At 40.1% G+C, this 20556-nt stretch overlaps 3 protein-coding genes across 3 annotated transcripts; 2 read left to right on the forward strand and 1 right to left on the reverse strand.

Annotated features, from left to right (window-relative positions):
• Nucleotides 1–10610: 10610 nt before the first annotated feature.
• On the forward strand, nucleotides 10611–11186 carry LOC143619799 (uncharacterized). The gene has a single exon (XM_077091645.1). It carries the CDS (start codon nucleotides 10611–10613, stop codon nucleotides 11184–11186), a length of 576 nt encoding a protein of 191 aa, XP_076947760.1.
• A 3285-nt stretch (nucleotides 11187–14471) lies between these two features.
• LOC143619822 (tubulin beta-2 chain-like) lies at nucleotides 14472–16762 on the forward strand. The gene is made up of 3 exons (XM_077091662.1): nucleotides 14472–14897; nucleotides 15523–15792; nucleotides 15875–16762. The coding sequence occupies exons 1-3, from the start codon at nucleotides 14504–14506 to the stop codon at nucleotides 16549–16551; spliced, it is 1341 nt and encodes a 446-aa protein (XP_076947777.1). The 5' UTR covers nucleotides 14472–14503; the 3' UTR covers nucleotides 16552–16762.
• A 1894-nt stretch (nucleotides 16763–18656) lies between these two features.
• On the reverse strand, nucleotides 18657–20539 carry LOC143619770 (uncharacterized). The gene is made up of 2 exons (XM_077091622.1): nucleotides 19073–20539; nucleotides 18657–18993 (listed from the first exon to the last, which is right to left on the reverse strand). Exons 1-2 carry the CDS (start codon nucleotides 20537–20539, stop codon nucleotides 18748–18750), a joined length of 1713 nt encoding a protein of 570 aa, XP_076947737.1. The 3' UTR covers nucleotides 18657–18747.
• Between the last annotated feature and the right edge of the window lie 17 nt (nucleotides 20540–20556).

Raw genomic sequence — 20556 nt, forward strand, 5'->3', positions numbered from 1 at the left:
TTATAATTATTTTTATATACTTTTTCTATTATAATTTTATGTATAGAAAAATATATATTATTTAGTTATTTTTATTTATTTTTTCATAACATTATATATATTAATTAATTATTATTGAATGTATATTTTAAAAAAATTATATAAATGACAGGTTCGTTTAGGCTCGCGAGCCGGCTCGAGCTCGATAAGTGAAGCTCGGGCTCGAGTTCGATTATTAAACGAGCTTACTTTTAGGCTCGAGCTCAGGCTAGGGCTCAATTAAGCTCGGCTTGATCGAGCTTTTTATCAAGCCGATCTCGAGTAGCTCGCGAGCAGCTTAACTCGTTTGCACCCCTAATGAAACTAAAAAATATTATAAGGCTCGGCGAGCCTAAACGAGCTTCCCACACAAGGCTCGGGCTCGATAACTAAACAAGCTTTACTTTAGACCAGGGCTTGGCTGGTTTTGAGCTTTTTATCAATTCGAGCTTAAGTAGCTCGCAAACGACTTGTCAAATGTTTTTAGCTTACATTCCCTCTTTTGTGATGAATTGTATTAGGTTTACTAGCTACTTGTGCGCTCTTATCTAGAAGATCCTCAACGATTAAGAAAAGTTATACAACGAAAGCACTTGCACTTATGGCATACCATTAGGTAAGAGTTATGGTTAAGTGAGCTACTGGTAGAATGAAACTAGTGACCCACTAATAAGGGAATATAATGTCTCGCCCTTGGGCAATCAAGAGAGTAACACAGGACCTTTGAGCACGAGTGTGACAGTTGGTATTAGAGCAAGATGATTAGTTGGGATATAAAAACCAAGACAATCAAGATTATTTCTACGAATGTTGAGAATGTCACACGTGTGGAGGAGAACCATGGTCGAGAAAAATCTTAATAATTAGCTAAGAAAGGTTGAGATACATCCAAGGACGAATCTTTTGAGAAGCAGGTTGGGAACATCGAAGCCACTATGATGGATTTCAAAACCTTGTACACGAGGGTCGGTATAGAGGTAGGGTAGTAAAGCTACCCGCTGATCCCTAATACAACCGTGGATTACCAATGAGCATCCGCGAGAAGAGCCCGCGGACCAGAACACTTGCAGTCAAGACCAACAAAGTCACCCGCGGTTCCGAAGATACGCTTCGCGATTCTTCATCACAACTCGCGAATCACCAATGATCATCCGCGGGAGGAACACGCAAGCGACACAAAGGACTCATCACGCGTATGATCCCCACGTGATATGGAAAAACAGTTGTAACAAACTATTTATAGAAGATTCCCCCAATACCACCTGATAGCAACATCGACCAATGGAAAGATGACACCTGGACACGTAATGGCCATCCCACGACGTGCACAGATAATGGCTGTCCCATAAATGGGTCCAGACTGTCACATCCAATAATGGCTCGACACATGTCCATGCAGGTGAAGGAGGAATATTACGATAGTGATAACTCCACCAATCACCTTTCCCCACCTTCGGTTATAAATACTAAGATCATCCACTTTAGGTATTCATTCACTCCCAGACGCCTTAAGCAATTACTTGTATTCGTATCGATTATTCCGATCAGTACTTGTACTTATTCTCACGCCGAATGGTGGTTACGGGAAGACCCCCCATCGTGTTCTTCCCGTGACGAGACTTACGGTGTTCTGTTTTGCAGGCAGTTCGCTTGGATCTGACTTCGTTATTATTCAGTAGACTCACATCTGGATTAAACGTAGGTTCGGACTATCCAGTCGGACTTGTGTTTCTTCAGTCGGAAATGCTGAAACGTCATTTATTGACTAGGAACTCATTCAAGGATTCACTCCTGCAATTTGATGAGCTTGAAAATTGTCTCATAGATCTAACCCATTCGCTCCGCAAGTTAAAGTCCAAACCAACTTTGTTCATAGGCAAATATGAGAGAAGAGTTGTTGACGAATTTCATATGAAATGTTGTACTCGGAGGCGATAAGCATCGTATACGACTTGATAAATATCAAATGGCTACAAAGTACTTAAAAGGCATCATAAATGTCATGATAGTGACATCGAAAAGCGTATGTGTACTATGAAAAGTTGGGCAGACTTGTCTAGGTAACTCAAGTCAAGACCATAAAAGAAAACAAACAGGCTTTACAATATTGCTAGCCCGGGTTCTATACATAAACCTAAAGTTAGGCTTGGCACAAATACATTTCCTAAAAACCAAAAGATCCAAATACAAGTAACTAATGCTATACAAAAAAAATCATCTTGGGCTTCAAATCATTTGGAGATAAGTCCACTAATCTAGCACAAGAGGAATCAACAACCCAACAGGAAATCCAAAAAAAACTGTCCAATATTATCGACGATATTGGAATCGATAATATAACATAGAATGGAGCTGAATATGAATCAACGATATAATAGCATTTGTTACGATCAATTGATCAACTAGGTCAAACAAGTTATTCGTGTTTTTCGAGTTTACCCCAAACCTATTAAAAGGTACTTGGTACTCGACTCGAATTAGAATTAGTAAAGATCAGGTTCGAGTTTGTTTGATTCTGGTTTCATGAGTTTGAGTGCTTTGGAATTCGGGTTAAGTTAATAGAAAGGGCCCTGCTAGGGACACCGCCCCACCACCACCCTATACGCCGCGTATAGGTCTATACGCGGCGTATTAGGGTACGATTTGACGTCCTAGCCTAGGGTTGTCGGATCGTACGGGCTATACGCCACGTATAGAGCTATACGCGGTGTATTGTCTTTTGTATATTTTTGGAGCCCGGCTCCCTCCCCTCCCTCTCCACCATTTCTTTTTTCCTTTATTTTTTTTCTTAACCCTCACCCTCTTCATTCAACCAACACCAACAACCATATATGTTTCTGGAGTCGGACGAGGAGATGCCGGACGGGTAACGGTCAGTCGGAGTTAAATCATGTATGTTTCCGGAGTCGGACGAGGAGATGCCGGACGGTGCTAACGGTCAGTCGAAGTTAAACCAGGTTTTGTTTTATCTTTATTTTTTACATGTTAGGACATACTTGTAAATGTTAGGATAGAGATTTGGTGAATGGTTTACTTTAGAAATTTGTTTAGGCACCGACCGCTTGACGGTAACCCTAGTTCGCCGGGCCTCCTAAACTTAAAATAGATTTCCCGTATTATTACCGTTAGCGCTAAAATTTTTATTATATTATTACTATTAAAATATTAATATTATTATTAAGATATTGTTGTTATGAAAATATTATTGTTAGTAAAATAAAATACTATTATTGTATTTATTAAAATAGTATTATTATTATTATTAAAATAATAATATTTAAATACTATTTAAATATAAATTATTATATTTTTATTATTATTATTAAAATAATTATAGTAAAATACTATTAAAATATTAATTATTATATTATTATTATTTTTATTCTAAACATATAATTATTAGTATTAAAGCATTAATTTTTCTATTATTATTAGTACTAAAATATTAATATTATTAGGTACCTGATGTACGCCAGAGAGTAAGATGCCGGGGTTAGGCGGCGACGCAAGACTTTCGGAGGTACATTTGTATAGCGTATTGTATAATATAATATAATATAATAATATTATTATATTATTATATTATATTATGTTATATTGTATTATGTTATATTTATGTTAGTGAGTTTTTCTAGAAAAGCCCACCAGTGTTGTCTTATTATGGTTTTTTTTTCCTTTTTTTTATTTCTTTTCTTTTCTTTTGTTATTATTAATGTTATTTATGATTATTATTAATATTAATAGTATTTAATTATCAATAACATATTATTATTGGAAATTCGATAAAGGGCGTTTAGTAGCAGGATTTATTTGGGAAAATTGACAGTGCGAAACGAACTTTTAAATTATTGGCTGCTTTCGTTATGGGCATATTCAATCAGTGACAGTGGCTTACTTGGGAAAACTGGAATTTTCAAACGAACTTTCAATTTCTTGGCTGCTTTCATTATTGACATCTCAAATCTGGCTCTTTGATTTCTTCGAACTCCAACGGTCTTGACCGCCGGTCACCACTGACACCGTAGTTGTGTTCACTCGAACACATATCAGTCGTCACTAAGCTTAAGCTTAGGCTTGTTATGAGTTTTATTTTTAGTTGGGGTTAAGTTGTTCATGTTGCGTATATTAAAGAATTATCGGCTTATATATATATATACGTATATATATAGTAGATGTGCGGTATAAGAATTCATTGCGTTGAGATAACCAGCACCAGATCGAGACGCTAGTTTGATGAGTTTGAATCTCTCGGATCCGCGGTATCCGCTAACGGCAGCGAGAACGGGAGCCCCTACTTTAGACAGACAGGTGGAAATTTGTTGGTACATAATGTCAGTAGTTCATAGTCTAGTGTCTGTAATCGAGTCTGTAATGTTAATTGTGTTTTGTTTATGTTTAAGCAAAGTTACTGACAAGTTCGCTTGTCAGGCGAACTTGTTAGTCAAGCGAAGTTAGCAACAACTTCGCCTGAACATATCAGGCGAAGTTGTCGTGTATATATACCTAGGTTACGGCTTAGGTTAGGAGTGGATCTAGTTCGTTCAGTTCGTGAATTGTAAGTCGTCAGACGTGTATTCAAGAGTTCTCTGTAATCAGTGATATTACATCACGTGTTTCGGTTATAATATAACGTGTGTTCGTTTATTCGTATCGTGTGTTTTATCGATTAGTTTTCTACGCTCGTAACGACCTACGCAGGGATTCCGCACCTACGTAGATCGAGATATCTCGTGCAGATCCATCCAGGGAACCTACAATTGGTATCAGAGCTGTAAAGGCGACGAGCTCATGACAAAGAAGAAGAATGACAGAGACGATGATCCCAATGCATCGAAAGGTGCAGGTGGTGAGTTGCCAAGAACTACTCAAGCTCTTGGGACAACCACAGCTCAGGGGGAGTCTGCAGGTGCAGCTGGCGGTTCTGGTGGTGATGAGGTGGTGATGGTAGATGACGAGGAGACTGGAGATGATGTGATCGATGCCTTGAAGGAGTTGGATGATGATATGTTAGATGTTGATGATGTGTGTGATGATGATGTGCTGCCATTAGAAGAAATTGAGAAGATTGGTGCACAGATAGTGATAGAAGATGATGTTGAAGAAGGTGAAATTGTAGAGGAGAATGTTGAACACGAGCTTCCAACCGTCGAGAAGTCGAATGTATGTGAAGATACAGTAGCTGATGATACAGAATGGGAGGAGCAGCCTAGATGGAAGGAAGGCTATGCTCATTGGTTTATCAAAACGAAGAAGCCAGTGGTACCTACAATGTTCAAGAAAAGTTATAATATTAAAGGGTACGCTGAGTCAAAGAAAGGCATTATCTGTTGGTTATATGATGAACAGCTAAAAGTGTTCGTGGTGAAAAGATATGATGGGATCCAATACTTTAAGAGGACGTTGAGATCTCTAAATACCTTACCTGAGTGTGAGGTAAAGGATTTGGCCAGACTGGGGTTGATTAATAGAAGTGATGATAATATGGCCAGAGTTATTGGGAAGATAGTATGGAAAGAAAGTATTAAAGAGAAAAAGTTTGAGTTGTTAAAACCACAGAAAGGGAAATTAGTTGAAGATACTGAAAGAGGAATGAGAGCAGATGGCAAACCTTGGATGGTGATGAAATATAAGCCGATTCGGTGTTTGAAAGATGTTCCAATGAAGACTATGCCTCAAGATGTGCTGAAAGATCTGAAATGGTGGTATGTGGATTGCCAGACTGCTGAAGCCGTGATGGAAGACGAAGACGAACAAGAAGTGCTAAGAGTGTATGATCCGATGCATCTTGTTAATTTATCTAAAGCTGATCTGCAGGTGTTAAACGAGAAGAAGATATTCTATATTCCTGCTTGGAAAGACGAAGCGAGGAAATATCAGCGAGTTGTCACGGTCTGTGTAAGAGAGGGAGTGCATGCATGAAGATTACAAGACAAGTGCTTAAAGATAAAGATATGAAGCTACTGCCAAAGGGGAGTCTGTTGGTACATAATGTCAGTAATTCATAGTCTAGTGTCTGTAATCGAGTCTGTAATGTTAATTGTGTTTTGTTTATGTTTAAGCGAAGTTACTGACAAGTTCGCTTTTCAGGCGAACTTGTTAGTCAAAGCGAAGTTAGCAACAACTTCGCCTGAGCATATCAGGCGAAGTTATCGTGTATATATACCTAGGTTACGGCTTAGGTTAGGAGTGGATCTAGTTCGTTCAGTTCGTGAATTGTAAGTCGTCAGACGTGTATTCAAGAGTTCTCTGTAATCAGTGATATTACATCACGTGTTTCGGTTATAATATAACGTGTGTTCGTTTATTTGTATCGTGTGTTTTATCGATTAGTTTTCTACGCTCGTAACGACCTACGCAGGGATTCCGCACCTACGTAGATCGAGATATCTCGTGCAGATCCATCCAGGGAACCTACAAAATTCGGTCATTGCTCCAACATAACGAGACCAGATTGAGATATTAGTTCGCACTTAGCTGAACCGGTTGACACGTATGCAGACGTGGATTTAGGTTCGGTGTTGACCCGGATATTAACACATTTGTTTACAGCATTCGTTGACATGTTTGCATAATACACAATGAAAGCACAATCTCAAACAACAATCCATACAATAGCAATTGTCTTCGTTATTTTTCTCTTCTTCTTGTTTGTTGATATTGTATGGATTGTTGTTTGAGTTTGTGCTTTTATTGTGTATTATGCAAACGTGTTAATATCAGCGCCAGCACGGAGCCTAAATCCATGTCAGCATACGTGTCAACCGGTTCAGGTAAGTCCCGAATAATATCTCAGTCTGGTGCTCATTGAGCTGGAGCAATGACCGAATTTCCACTTATCTGTCCAAAGTATGGGCTCACGTTCTCGCTGCGGTTAACGGATACCGCAGATCCGAGAGATTGAAACTCATCAAACCAGCGTTTCGATCTGGTGTTGGTTATGTAGGCGCAATGAATTCTTATAACGCATATATACATATATATACGCCGATAATTCTTTAATACATGCAACATGACCAACTTATAATACCCACAATTAAAAATAAAACTAATAACAAGCCTAAGCTTAAGCTTAGTGACGACTGATATGTGTTTGAGTGAACACAACTACGGTTGCCAGTGGTGGCCGAAGGTCAAGACCGTTGGAGTTTGAAGATATCGAAGAGGCGGATTTGAGATGCCAATACCGAGAGCATCCAAGAAAGGGTTCGTTTGGCACTGCCAGTTTTTCCCAAGGTAATCACCGTAACTGATTCAAGATATCAATAACGATATCAGCCAATAAATTGAAGGGTCGTTTTGCAATGTCAATTTTCCCATATAAGGCCTGCTACCGAACACGCTTTGCCGAATTGTGAATAATAATATATTATTCATAATTAAAATAATATTAATAATTATTATAAATAATAAAAAAAAAACAAAAAACATAACAAGACAAGCTAGTGGGTTTTTCTAGAAAAGCTCCCCTATCGGCCGCGTATAGACCTTTCCGCGGCGTCTTTTTATGATTTATACGCCGCGTATAGACCTATACGCGACGTATTAGTTTGATTACAACCTGCCCTGCAAAAGCTGGGCTAGGTTGTCAACTCCTACCTTAGACGCCGCGTATAGGTCTATAAGCGGCGTATTGCTTTTGCTGAATTATTGGAGGCCGGCTCCCCTCCTTTCCTTTCTTTATTATAAATGTCGTTGTATGTTTCAACGTTCAACAAAAAAACAACACAACATTTGTACTATATATACCCAGAATGTCTTGGTTTAACCATTTATTTCCAGAGGAGGACCCAGGTTACGCCGCTAACGATCAGCCTGGCACGTCATGGTTACCCGACTTGAACCAGGTTTCGTTATATATTTATTTAGTATGAATTTGGTAGTTTTTTTTACTAACACATGCTGCATTACGTTTTGTTAGGAGTATGTCGGGTATGATACCCAGCCCCAACAACCTTACTATCAACCCTTATGGTAACACTGGCTCGCCAGACTTGCCAAACTTGAACCAGGTTTCGTTATACAGTCTTTTTGTAAATATACGGTTATGTTATTATTATTTTAATATTCTTATTTATTATTAAAATATTATATTTTATATTATTATAGGTATTATTATTATTAATTATTACCACTGGCACTGTTGTTTAAATTTCTAATTTATGTATGGTAGGAGTACTTCGTGTCGGATTACGGTAGTCAGCTTTCGTACCCGTCATCTGTCGCCTGGTCGGATTATGGAGGTTAGGTTACGTCATCGTACCAGCCACCAGTAGCAAATGATCCGTTTTATGGAACCGAGTCTTCATCGCACCACGGGCGAAATGATTATGCTGGGCCAAACCCAAATAACGAAGATGGGTACGATGACGACTACATATGCGAGGTGAAGGTTTCGTATAAAACAGATGCTGTAAGACACCGTGTGTTTTGTTGAAGTTAATATTATTTGTTTGTATGTTATTTAATAAACGGCTTAAGAATTAGCATAAAATTGTTTCAGATTTTTTAGAGCCGCGAGGAGCTGGAGAAATGGGTAAAAATTAGAGGACGAGAGCATGGGTTTGTTTTTGTGGTCCAGCGGTCAAGGAAAAACACCGTGGACCTTGCATGCAATCGTGGAGGCGAACCCAAAATAAAGGTGACGGTGAGGCATACCGGCAGCATCAAAAAATGTTGTCCGTTTAAAATCTTGGGCAGGTACGACTCGAGGGGTGCATGTTGGAGGGTTCAAGTGGTAAACGAGACTCACAACCACGATCCCGTTGAATTCGAGGAGGGGTGTGCGTCTTTTAGAAAAATGAACACCGACCAGCTAGATATGGTTGAGAGTTTACACAGGGCCGGCATGAAGCTGCAATAAATCGAAGCAGCCCTCCACGAAAAGTTTCCCGGTGTGCAACTTGTATTAAAAGATATATACAACCACACCGCCAAGATTAGGAGGGATGGGCTACTAGGCGACACCCCCTATGAAGGTAGTTCAAAACACTTGTAGTTTTAATGTGTACTTGTCGTGCTTGTAATATTTAGCAAAATTTTATTTCATCCAATGCAGGCGCTGGAAAACTTTCTCGCAGGCAACGGTTTCACGTTTTATACCTGGGAGAGTGATACCGACGACAGGACGGAGGAAATTTTCTTCTGTCATAGTAAGTCGCATAAGATGTGGCGTGCGTTCCCCGAGGTGCTGATGGTTGACACGACGTACAACACCAACATGTACGACTGGCCGTTGGTTCAGTTTATCGGTGTGACCTCAACATCACAGTCGTTTTGTATCGCCGCCGCGTTTGTGATCAGGGAACGGCATAGGAACTTCGGCTGGGCTCTGGAGAAACTTAAAGAAATGCTCTACGAATGCATGGAGCCATGCGTGATCCTGACTGATGCGGACCAGGCCCTCATGAACGCATGCGACGCGGTCTTCCCTAATGCCACCAAAAATTTATGCAGGTGGCACATATCCAAGAATATAAGGAGAACATTTAAGGGCCTATATAGCACGGAAATGGGGACGGACTTTGCGTACTGGTGGAAGGTCCTGTATCAGTCGCCGACGATTCAAGAGTACGACCACCGTCGCCTCAACATGAAGCGTCATTTGATACGGGACGATAGAGCCGGTGAGTCCTTCGTATCACATGACAGTTTTTAATAGCTTAAACATACGTGTTAATAACGTTTCCTTTTATTTTTCAGAGGTCTGGCAATACATTCGCAAGAGCTGGCTGGATCCATACAAACACAAGTTTGTAGCCTGTTGGATCGATGAACGCCGAAACTACGGCGAAACTACGACAAACCGAGTTGAGAGCCAGCACGCAAATCTGAAAAGGTACCTCAATGGAAGCAACAACTCGCTCGACACAATTGCCAGACAAATCCTTAAAATGGTCAACTCGTAGATGAAAGAAATCGGTAAATCTTTTGAAGCCTCCCGTTCGAAGGACATCGACAGCATGTCTGGTTGAAGAAGCTAATAAACAGGGTGTCGATACACGCTCTGGGTCTACTTGTGAACGAGTATAGGTTGATACACAAGATGCGTGACGGCAGCGCTTCATGCGACCACCATTTGTATTTGTCTTCGGGGCTGCCATGTGCTTGTCGGATTGAGGGATACATAGTTAACGACACGTGTATCCCAATAGAGGATGTTGACCCGTTCTGGAGGAGGCTTAATTTTGATCCAGCCTGTCCGCCGAACGAAGAGCCAGACTACGCAGCAGGTCTACGGGACATCACAGATACGCTATCGTCCATAGATGACCCTAATCAATAGAAAAGTTTTTTTTGCCAAGCTCTTGTCTGCTATTCCAGGGAGATCTAAAAAGAAGGAGCCAAAAAAAAGAGAGGATCCTCGGGGGCGTCCCAAAAAACCAAATCCCGCGAGGCACAGCGCATACACCCCCGCTCCAGATCTCCCCAGACACAACTCCTACAACCCATCCTCGTCACAGGGGCCCAGCCAAGAAACCCCCACCCCATCCTCGCAGACTCGTTTGTTGTCCCAGTCAGCGTCGCGGTTTAAAACTCCTCGTGGACGACCTAAGACATCGAAACCTACGGGAGCTCACCTCGGGTTTCCTTTGATGGTTTCGCCAGTGCAAGTACCAGCGATAGAAACGTTTAGGAGTGTCATTCCTAGCTGGGCCCAGCCGTTCGTCGCAGACATCAAAAACGTACGCCCAGACGGTAACTGCGGTTTTCGATCAATCACAGTGGGTTTGGGGATACATGAGAAAGTTTGGCCGGATATTAGGCGGGCGATGCAGAACGAGCTGGAAACGAACGAAGGGTGGTGGAGGGCGATGTTCAACAAAGAGGATGGCAGATTGTACGGCTGGGTTCATTCCAGCATTCCAAACTACAACACGGTCAAACCGGCGCCACCGAGTCGTTGGTTCAGCTTACCCGGTCACGGGCATGTGGCTGCTCAGACATACGCGTGTGTGTTAGTCAACCTAATTGGCAATCAGACCGAATCTTACTTCCCATTGAGAATCGATCATGACTTGGTTCCGGATCCACAGGTTATAGGCATCGCTAACTGGGGAGGTGATCACTGGATATACATCAACCTGGTAGGGGATTTCCCAATGCCTACGCCAAACCCTAATTGGGAAAAAAGCGCCGCCGAATGGAAACACGGTTCGGACAGCGTTTGAAGGAGTACGAAGACATACGCCAGGGTTGGCGAAGGGAATCCTCTAACGTAGATCTAGACAACTTATAGAAGACATTGTATCAATAGACAAAAAGTCTATAATAATAATAATAAATATTAAATAATAAATAGTAAATAATAATAATTTTAATAATTATAAATAACAATAATTAAGTAACAAATTAATATTAATATTAATAACTAAATAATATAAAATAATAATAATAATAAATAATAAATAATAATAACTAAATAACAAATTAATATTAATAACTAATAAATAATAAATACTAATAAATAATGATAATTAAATAAAAAAATAGGCCTAAATAGGCCTATACGTGACGTCTAAGACCCCTTATATCAGCAGACGCCTGCTCAGCTGTCACACTTTCAAATTTCAAAACTCCCGCCCGAACAACCGAGCATCCACACACGAACCTATATCGGACGGACACCGACCGGAATACCTAACGAGCCGATGAGATTTCACCCGACACCGACACCGACACGACATGGAGGTAATTTTTTAATATTATATTAGTGATGATGATTAGGTTAACATGATGATGAAGATGTGTTGTTGATGACGTGATGATGATGATTATGTTGTTTGGATGGATAAAACTGTCGGCCGGAGTCCGGCCGTCGGTTTACAGGGACTATCAGACGCGGCGTATAGCCCCATACGCGGCGTCTGATATAATTTTTTTCTGTTTATTTGTATTATTAATAATAATATTATTATTAATATTAATATTATTATAAATATTATTATTAATATTTATTATTAGTATTTATTATTATTGTTATTATTATTAATATTTTTATTATAATAATAATTATTATTTGTTATAAATATTATTATTAATATTTATTATTAGTATTTAATTTTATTATTATTATTGTTATTAATATTATTATTATAATTATTATTATTACTTGTTATAAATATTATTATTAATATTTATTATTAGTATTTATTGTTATTATTGTAATTGATATTGTTTTAATTATTATTATTTGTTATTATAGTTTGTGGATGACGAGATTGAGGACGAGCTCGAGCAGCTCGGGCGAGGCCAGGGCTATGTTCGTGGCCGGGGCCGGGGCCAGGGCTAGGGGCGGGGCCGTGGACCCCCCGAGGGCAACGACGTGTTGCTAACCTACCATCATCTGCAGTTTGATGAGGGTATTCCCGCTCACACATGATACATTCACCTACGCCAGATGCACCCGTTTCCCAGCACGATTATATCCTGGTCGTTTTCGGAGTCCTGTGACCTGCACCAGCGGGCGTCTGAGTACATTGGACAGGATACGCCCTGGAGCCGATGCTTCAGTATGCCACTACTAGCTCACCGGGAGCTGACACTGGAGGTTTACTCCACGATACGCGTTACGTAAGTTTACCCCACATTGTTACATTTTTAATATATTTATTATATTATATTATATTTATTATATTATATTATTGCAGGCCCCGCGCGCCTGGTACGCCAGAGATTGAGATGAGGGTGCCAGGCGCCGATACGACACAGTCAGAGGTTTACTTCCGCATGTTCGGGCATGACGTCCATCTCTCGATGGAGGAGTTCGCGGTTGCTCTGGGCTTATACACCGCCCAGGAGGTACGCAGCCCGATATACACGGAGAGCATCCACCAGATGCCGGAGGACGAGCTGCGGGTATGGTGGCGGGCTATCAGCGATCACGACTTCGGGGATAGGACCTTGGACACCAGTTCCAAGGTCTCGTCTATTAGGGACCCGCTGCACAGGTACGTTCTTAAAATGTATTCTATTGTTTAGTATAATGTAATATATATTAATAATATAATATAATATAATATAATATTATTGTTAATATAGTATAATGTTATATTCTATTACATTATATTATTATTATTATTGCTAATAAATTATATTATCTTATATTACCAGGTACCTTCACAGGCTGATTGCGATGTCCATCGCGGGTCGCAATCAAGGCGCGGAGCACTGCAGCCTGCGCGACCTATTTTTTTTCAGGTGTCTGCTGACTCACAGGCACCACAACCTCGCTAGGGGGTTTGCAGACTATTTTGTTGCGTACCAGTTCAGGCAGGGATGAGGGTCCTTGATGGGTGGCGGGTATGTCACTCAGCTTGCGATATCTCTGGGCCATGGAGCCCTGGTGGACGGCCTGTGTATCACTCCGACCCCTCCCAGCCCACTGGACCGCCAGCGTTGCGGTGGCATGCACATTGTGCGTTCGTTCCCCGGGCCCCACGGCTCGCAGGACCGACTGGTGGCCGGGGCGGGGGCACGTGCGCCTTACGTCTCGGTGCCTTTAGTCGAGCCTCCCCTGATCGTGGCACCGAAGGTGGAGCTTGTCCATGAGCCTGTCGACGCGGGGGATGGGGCCGGCGGGGATTCGGACAACGGTGGTGCCGGACGTGAGGATCCGGGCGCATCTCAGTTACGTTTTAATATATTATCGTTTTATCGTTTCTTTTAATTCGACTTCGTATTAAACGTATTTATGTGGTTTTGTTGTTAGGGACCGACGCAGCACGTTCCACGCACATATCGCGCGGTGCGTCTGGGTCCCGCCACCGACGCTAGGTTGGAGGCCCTAGAGTTGGAGATGAGGCGGATGTCGCGCCAGATTGACTGGCGGATGAGCCAGATGTCGTGCCAGATCGACTGGCTTGTTGCCAGTCGGGTAGAGGAGCTGTCTGAACAGCAGTACTCCGTGCCACCGCCACCACCCCTAGTTTTGACCACGAGGCGAGCACATCTGGCGTGAGACGCAGACGGGGACGTGGATGCCCTGGACGGTTCGGGGCCGAGGCGCAGGGGAGAGGACGACGCCGACGTTGGCGACGCATTCGGAGGGCTCGTAGGCCACGACGACGACATGGGTATGGATATGGGGGACTTCACGTAGATTTTATGTTTTAGTTGTCGTATTTTCTTTTATTTGTACAGATTTAACAATGAATTTTGGTATATACATGGGTTAACTGTTTTTCACCGAAAGAATATTAAATAATAAATAAATAAATAATATATAATAACAAAATAATAAAGAAAAAAAACAAAAGTGGTTGGAATTTCTAGAAACACCTAGCAATTGGACGGTGCCCCTAGAAAATCCGAATAGAAATTCATCCAATTTTGAAATTGAAATCACATTCTTGGTGTAGCCGCCGGCCATAAAAAATTAAAAATATCAAGGGATTCTACACACACATACGGCACTCCCAATATAAGCTAGTACACACGCATACCTCACTAGATCCACATCCAAACCCTAATTCTCTCCATATCCAAAATGCGTGAAATCCTCCACATCCAGGGCGGCCAATGCGGCAACCAGATCGGAGCCAAGTTCTGGGAGGTCATCTGCGCCGAGCACGGCATCGACGTCACCGGCAAGTACACCGGCGACTCCGTGCTTCAGCTCGAGCGGATCAACGTCTACTACAACGAGGCCAGCGGCGGCAGGTTTGTTCCACGCGCCGTCCTCATGGATCTGGAGCCAGGAACCATGGACAGCCTCAGATCTGGCTCCTACGGTCAGATATTCAGGCCCGATAACTTCGTCTTTGGTCAGAGTGGTGCTGGTAATAATTGGGCCAAGGGACACTATACTGAAGGCGCCGAGTTGATTGACTCGGTTTTGGATGTTGTTAGAAAAGAGGCGGAGAATTGCGATTGCTTGCAAGGTATAATTATATTATATTATACATACATACATACATACATACATATCTGATTGAGTATACTGTTGGATATACGAATATATACATGTTTTTGTTTGAATAATTATGCTATAAGTTATCAGCTGGTGATATTTGGCAAGTGTATTTACTGTTTTTAGGTTACGGTTTTTGATATCGATTGCTGATTGTTAATAATGTTGGATGCTGTGCTAGAAATGATAGATCTACCAATGTAGTGTGTTTTTGTTTGAATAATTATGCTAAAAGTTATTAGTTGGTGATATTTTGCTAGTGAATTCATCGTTTGTTCGTGTTCGAATTGATAGATCTACCAAGTGTTTGTTCTTTGTTAGTCAGATAGGAGGATTTTTGTGTGCCTTGATTCTGATGCGTGATCTTTTTGGTGCAGAGATTAATAAACATATTTTTGTGATGCGTTGTTTGTTCTTTGCTCAGAATCAGCTCTGATGTATTCGGCTATTCTCTGCTGTGTTCATAACTATTAGTAATTTGTGTACTGTATGCTACTTATAAATGCATGTTCATAATTACTTAGTATAAGCTCTTTCTATTGTTTTAAAGGAAACTTGCAGTCGTTTCGTAATTGATAACAATCTATGATTTGCAGGTTTTCAGGTGTGCCATTCTCTAGGAGGCGGTACAGGATCCGGTATGGGGACTCTTTTAATCTCAAAGATCAGGGAAGAATATCCAGATCGAATGATGATGACCTTCTCTGTATTCCCTTCCCCTAAGGTTTCAGACACTGTTGTTGAACCCTACAATGCCACATTATCAGTCCACCAGCTTGTTGAAAATGCTGATGAATGCATGGTTCTTGATAACGAAGCCTTATATGATATCTGCTTTAGAACCCTCAAGCTCACAACTCCAAGCTGTAAGCATTTAATACTGTTCAGTGTATATGATATTATTGCATTTGTTGATTCTATACTCACTAACGATTTTTTTTGTAACAGTTGGTGATCTGAACCATCTCATATCTGCAACCATGTCGGGCGTTACATGCTGCTTACGTTTTCCCGGTCAACTCAACTCTGACCTAAGAAAACTTGCAGTTAACCTTGTCCCATTCCCGCGTCTCCACTTCTTCATGGTCGGTTTTGCTCCACTCACCTCACGTGGATCCCAGCAATACCGTGCTCTAACTGTACCCGAGCTCACACAACAAATGTGGGATGCCAAGAACATGATGTGTGCCGCTGACCCGAGACACGGTCGTTACTTAACAGCATCCGCCATCTACCGTGGTAAAATGAGCACCAAGGAAGTTGATGAACAAATGCTCAATGTTCAAAACAAGAATTCATCTTACTTTGTTGAATGGATTCCTAATAATGTGAAGTCAACTGTTTGTGACATCCCACCAACTGGTTTAAAGATGGCGTCTACCTTTATTGGCAACTCGACTTCAATTCAAGAAATGTTTAGGCGTGTTAGTGAGCAGTTTACTGCTATGTTTAGGAGGAAGGCTTTCTTGCATTGGTATACTGGTGAGGGTATGGATGAGATGGAGTTCACGGAGGCTGAGAGCAACATGAATGATTTGGTGTCGGAGTATCAGCAGTATCAGGATGCTACTGCTGACGAGGAAGGAGATTACGAGGAGGAAGAGGAAGAGGGGAACAGTGAATGAATGGAAACTAGTGAAGTTGGTTTGTGTTGAGTGTGTTTGTAATCTAAATTGCTATTGTTTGTTTGAATTTGGAGGGTGGTTGGTTTAGTTTGTGAAAACCTTAGTTGTCTGTGAATGTGTTTTGATAAACATTTATGTTGGGATTATTATCATTACTTGTTTTTGTACTTTTTTGGGTGAATATCTTTGTTGAGATTGATTTTTGTTATAATTGGGTTGGAATTGCACGAATGCTTAAAAGTGTTTAGATTGGAAAGTGGCCTTGGTTTTAAACTTTTAGAAAGTGGCTAAAGAAAATGTGTGTTGGTATTATAATTGCAAAAGGAAAACATTTTACTACCGTTTTGTTGTTTATATATGGCATACCAAACTTAATTCTAAATTTCTAATTGAACATTCCTTGTAAGCAGTACTATCAAATATGTCTCTTTTCTTAACTTTTCTAAATTTCTTTGAGTTGTTTTCAGCATAGAATTTATGTTAAAACTCAATTAAGATGTGAAATTAAATCTTTCTAACGTGATCATGGTGGATAATTTGAATAAACACCACCCCCAATCTCTTTGCAACACGATATTAAATTTCGCATCCACTCTCATATGTCTCGACAAAATAACAGGCCAAATCATATGATTCACACAATTAACATTTAGCACTACTCTTTTGCAAGCTCAAATTCATCCTGGATATCAGATTGAGAGTATTCATATGGCCGGACTTAGCATTCTCAAGGCAAGGCACATGGTAGCGTGTGTAGTCATTGATGGGGACAATATCTGACCAACTTGATCTTGTTATTAATGAATTGTACCATTGTAAGTTACAAAACTGGTAAGTGTAATTACACTTAAAATTACTAATGATTTTTAATGCTAACAATTCATTAATAACAAGATCAAGTTGGTCAGATATTGTCCCCATCAATGACTGGTAAGTGTAATAACACTTAAAATTACTAATGATTTTTAATGCTAACAATTTACATGGCGTGGATATTGTTCATCTCGATCATCTAATGTCATGTGTTGTATCTGCTATAAGAATATAAGAGATTCCATGATACAAGATCAAACCTCGCGCACCCTCTTAGATTTGAGGTGATGGGGTTCTTTGAGTCTGGTTCACATCACTTGTGTTTGTTTTCAACCTTCATAGACATCTGGGATTTTCATTTATCGTCACTGTTTTTTTTTTCTTTTTTTTTTCCTTTTTGTCAAATAGAAAGGTATTAGTTATGTAGGTCTTTTTATTAACTTTTATAATTAATTCCTTGTATATTTTACGAATTGACAAAATATCTTTTTTAATAATTAAATCATCCAACGTACTTGCATATGCTAAAAATTTTAATGTATGATCTCTATTTAAAATGTTTCATTAAGAATAAACCTAAATACTTATATATAAACTAGTAACTTGTTTATAAAAATCCAAGTCTAAAATAGCATTCTTTACAAATAAGCCAATAATATTTGGGAATTAGTTTTTTTCATTTGGACTTTTTTTCTTTTTCTCTTCTCCGTTGCTTGATGTGCATTGTGGCTCATGTATTTGCGCGGTGTTAGGGGAAGGGGCGTATCCCTTTACATTCTGATGTACACAGCGTTACCTTACACTTTGCGTACATTCTGATGTACACAGCGTTACCTTACACTTTGCGTATGAGACCATTTCCCATAGCTTGAACCCATGACATCAACAAGGTCACAACAACAGCAACCTAGCTAACCAGTCGCTTCAAGACACGCCCTCTGCTTTGGACTTTCATTTCCAAAATAAAGGACCCCGTTTGCTAAGTTATTCTATGTATCAGGGCTGCTTGATATTAGATTGCAAACATAATAAACTAAACCGAAACGCAACTGTTTAAAACCAATCTGAATTGCATATTCGGTATCTGGTTCCATAAATCTGAATCCGGGTCAAATGAAATAACAAATAATGGTTATTTAAGTTTTGTAATTTAGTCCAATCCAATTACAAATTTACAACCTCAGCCTAATCTTACTTAGCACAACACAATCCGTTTATGTACGCATTATACCCAAATGGAAAATCAACCTTACTCAGGTATTATTCATATGATCTATATAACCAAACAAAATCATTCAAACATGCAACTAAACATGCCAAACAAACCTTCAGTTTCCACCTAACACTAGATTCATCCATAATTACATATTCAAGATTTCATAGCTATAACGAAGTAACCTTACCCGTTACACCTCTCTTAATACGAGGAATCGGGGTATACATTCTAGGAACCTGCTGCGGACTGTGTGTTTTCAGCTGTGTATGCTGAGTCAGCTTCCGGGATTCCACATACGATATACATATTGAAAACGCCTGTAGAGGCGACAATGATGAATTGTAGTCGATTGAAAATATACCTTCCTTCAAAGGAGAAAGACTAAAAACAGGCCTCTTGTTTTGAAACTCACCCTGTTAATAAATTATATTAAAAATTAACTGATTATATAGATTTGAACATATTATATAAATTTGAATAATAAGATCATACCTGAGAGTAAAGCTCAAATCTTGAAGCATTAAACTGCACCCGGTTAGAAAGGGTTCTTATTCTGCACCCCACATCCCAACCACCACAATCACACACCCCACCGGACCGCCATCGGTCAACCAACGGTGAAGGTTGACCTTTAACTGGCACACCATGACTGCCGCCAGGAAGGATAACCGTGTGATTATCTTCACCATTCGACTTTCTTGATAACTTAATAACAATGGCTTCAAGTTCTTCTTTTGGATGGACATTCGGGTTCACAGAAAACAAAACATATTCCTGAGTGTCACAATCAGAACCCGAAACCGAAACCTTCATTTGAGCTGTTATGTTAGGTACATAACTGTTATCTTTACTTTTGTTACCATAAGTTAACCAACTTATGTTCTTGTTCTTCACTTCATGGACGGTGAAAAATGTATATAATGAGTTTTTGTCATTATTTGTCACTGTGGCTGCAAGTATTTCCGCGTCGTTTTCAACTGCAAATGTAAACAACAGACGCTCGTTCTTGACTGTCATCTGAAAAAGGGCTTGCTTTGATGAAGATGACGGGCCATCTTCAACCCTAATTTCTTTTTCAAAATCAAGTTTCACTTTTGCCTTTGTTCTTGAATCTTCACGGCCTGTTGAAGAAAATATCGGGTCTAATAACCTCCTTAATGGGCTTGAATGAAATCGGTTACTATCCTTATTTGAACTGTGAGAAACCGGAGAATCTGGTCTTTCCGTAGCAGATTTAAAACCAAAGCTAAAACGACGAAGCGGGGATACACTTCTAGATATTAAACCTGGTCTCTTGGGAGAATTGGTTAAACTTCTTCTTTCCGGGGTCTTGTTTCTTGAAAAACCAAGTTCACTTTGTGAGTTTTTAACGTCTATAGCTTCATATTGAAATTTGGGCACATTTTGATTGTTATTATTACTATTAACCGACTCGTCTTGAATCTTCAACTTGCCTTTTAAATATGATTGATTTACATCATCTTTAGAAGATTGATACTTTTGAACACCTGTAAAATCTTTATTAGGGGAATCGTTGAAATGAGATCGAAGAGTTACGCGATGACCTTTTTGGCGAGCAGGTGAACGGCTTTGATCTCTACTAGATCTAGGAGACGAACCATCAGCTGAAAACAACGAAGAATAACTGCTAGATGGTGAACATTTGATGTTTTTAGCAAACCCTTGTTTATAATGTTGATTTTGCCATTTCTCTAAGCGGGCCCAGTCCATGACTCCAAAGCTCAAAGCTTGATCTTGAAACGGTTTTCCCCTTTCGAGATAACTAGGTAGATGTTTCATGTGTTTGATGATTTCTTCCGTCTCCGTTGACTTTTGCTTTTGGTCGAATTTTGAAGGTGATGGCTTCATTGCAGATACATTCTTTAACGCTTTGGAACGAAACTTTTCCAATTCGAATTTGTCACGTAATGTGGCAGGAGTTGATCTTCGATCGGACATTTTATGCATTTAAGTTG

Source organism: Bidens hawaiensis, unplaced genomic scaffold, assembly GCF_021521415.1.
Source record: "Bidens hawaiensis isolate Kalapana, Puna unplaced genomic scaffold, B.hawaiensis_p1.1 tig00002507_1, whole genome shotgun sequence".
NCBI classification, from domain to species: Eukaryota; Viridiplantae; Streptophyta; class Magnoliopsida; order Asterales; family Asteraceae; genus Bidens; species Bidens hawaiensis.

Coding starts and splice junctions, on each gene's coding strand:
- LOC143619799 (XM_077091645.1), top strand. CDS start 10,611: ATGGTTTCGCCAGTGCAAGTACCAGCGATAGAAACGTTTAGGAGTGTC.
- LOC143619822 (XM_077091662.1), top strand. CDS start 14,504: ATGCGTGAAATCCTCCACATCCAGGGCGGCCAATGCGGCAACCAGATC. Junction 14,898..15,522: donor GAATTGCGATTGCTTGCAAG/GTATAATTATAT, acceptor TATGATTTGCAG/GTTTTCAGGTGTGCCATTCT. Junction 15,793..15,874: donor CAAGCTCACAACTCCAAGCT/GTAAGCATTTAA, acceptor TTTTTGTAACAG/TTGGTGATCTGAACCATCTC.
- LOC143619770 (XM_077091622.1), bottom strand. CDS start 20,539: ATGTCCGATCGAAGATCAACTCCTGCCACATTACGTGACAAATTCGAA. Junction 18,994..19,072: donor GATTTGAGCTTTACTCTCAG/GTATGATCTTAT, acceptor ATTTATTAACAG/GGTGAGTTTCAAAACAAGAG.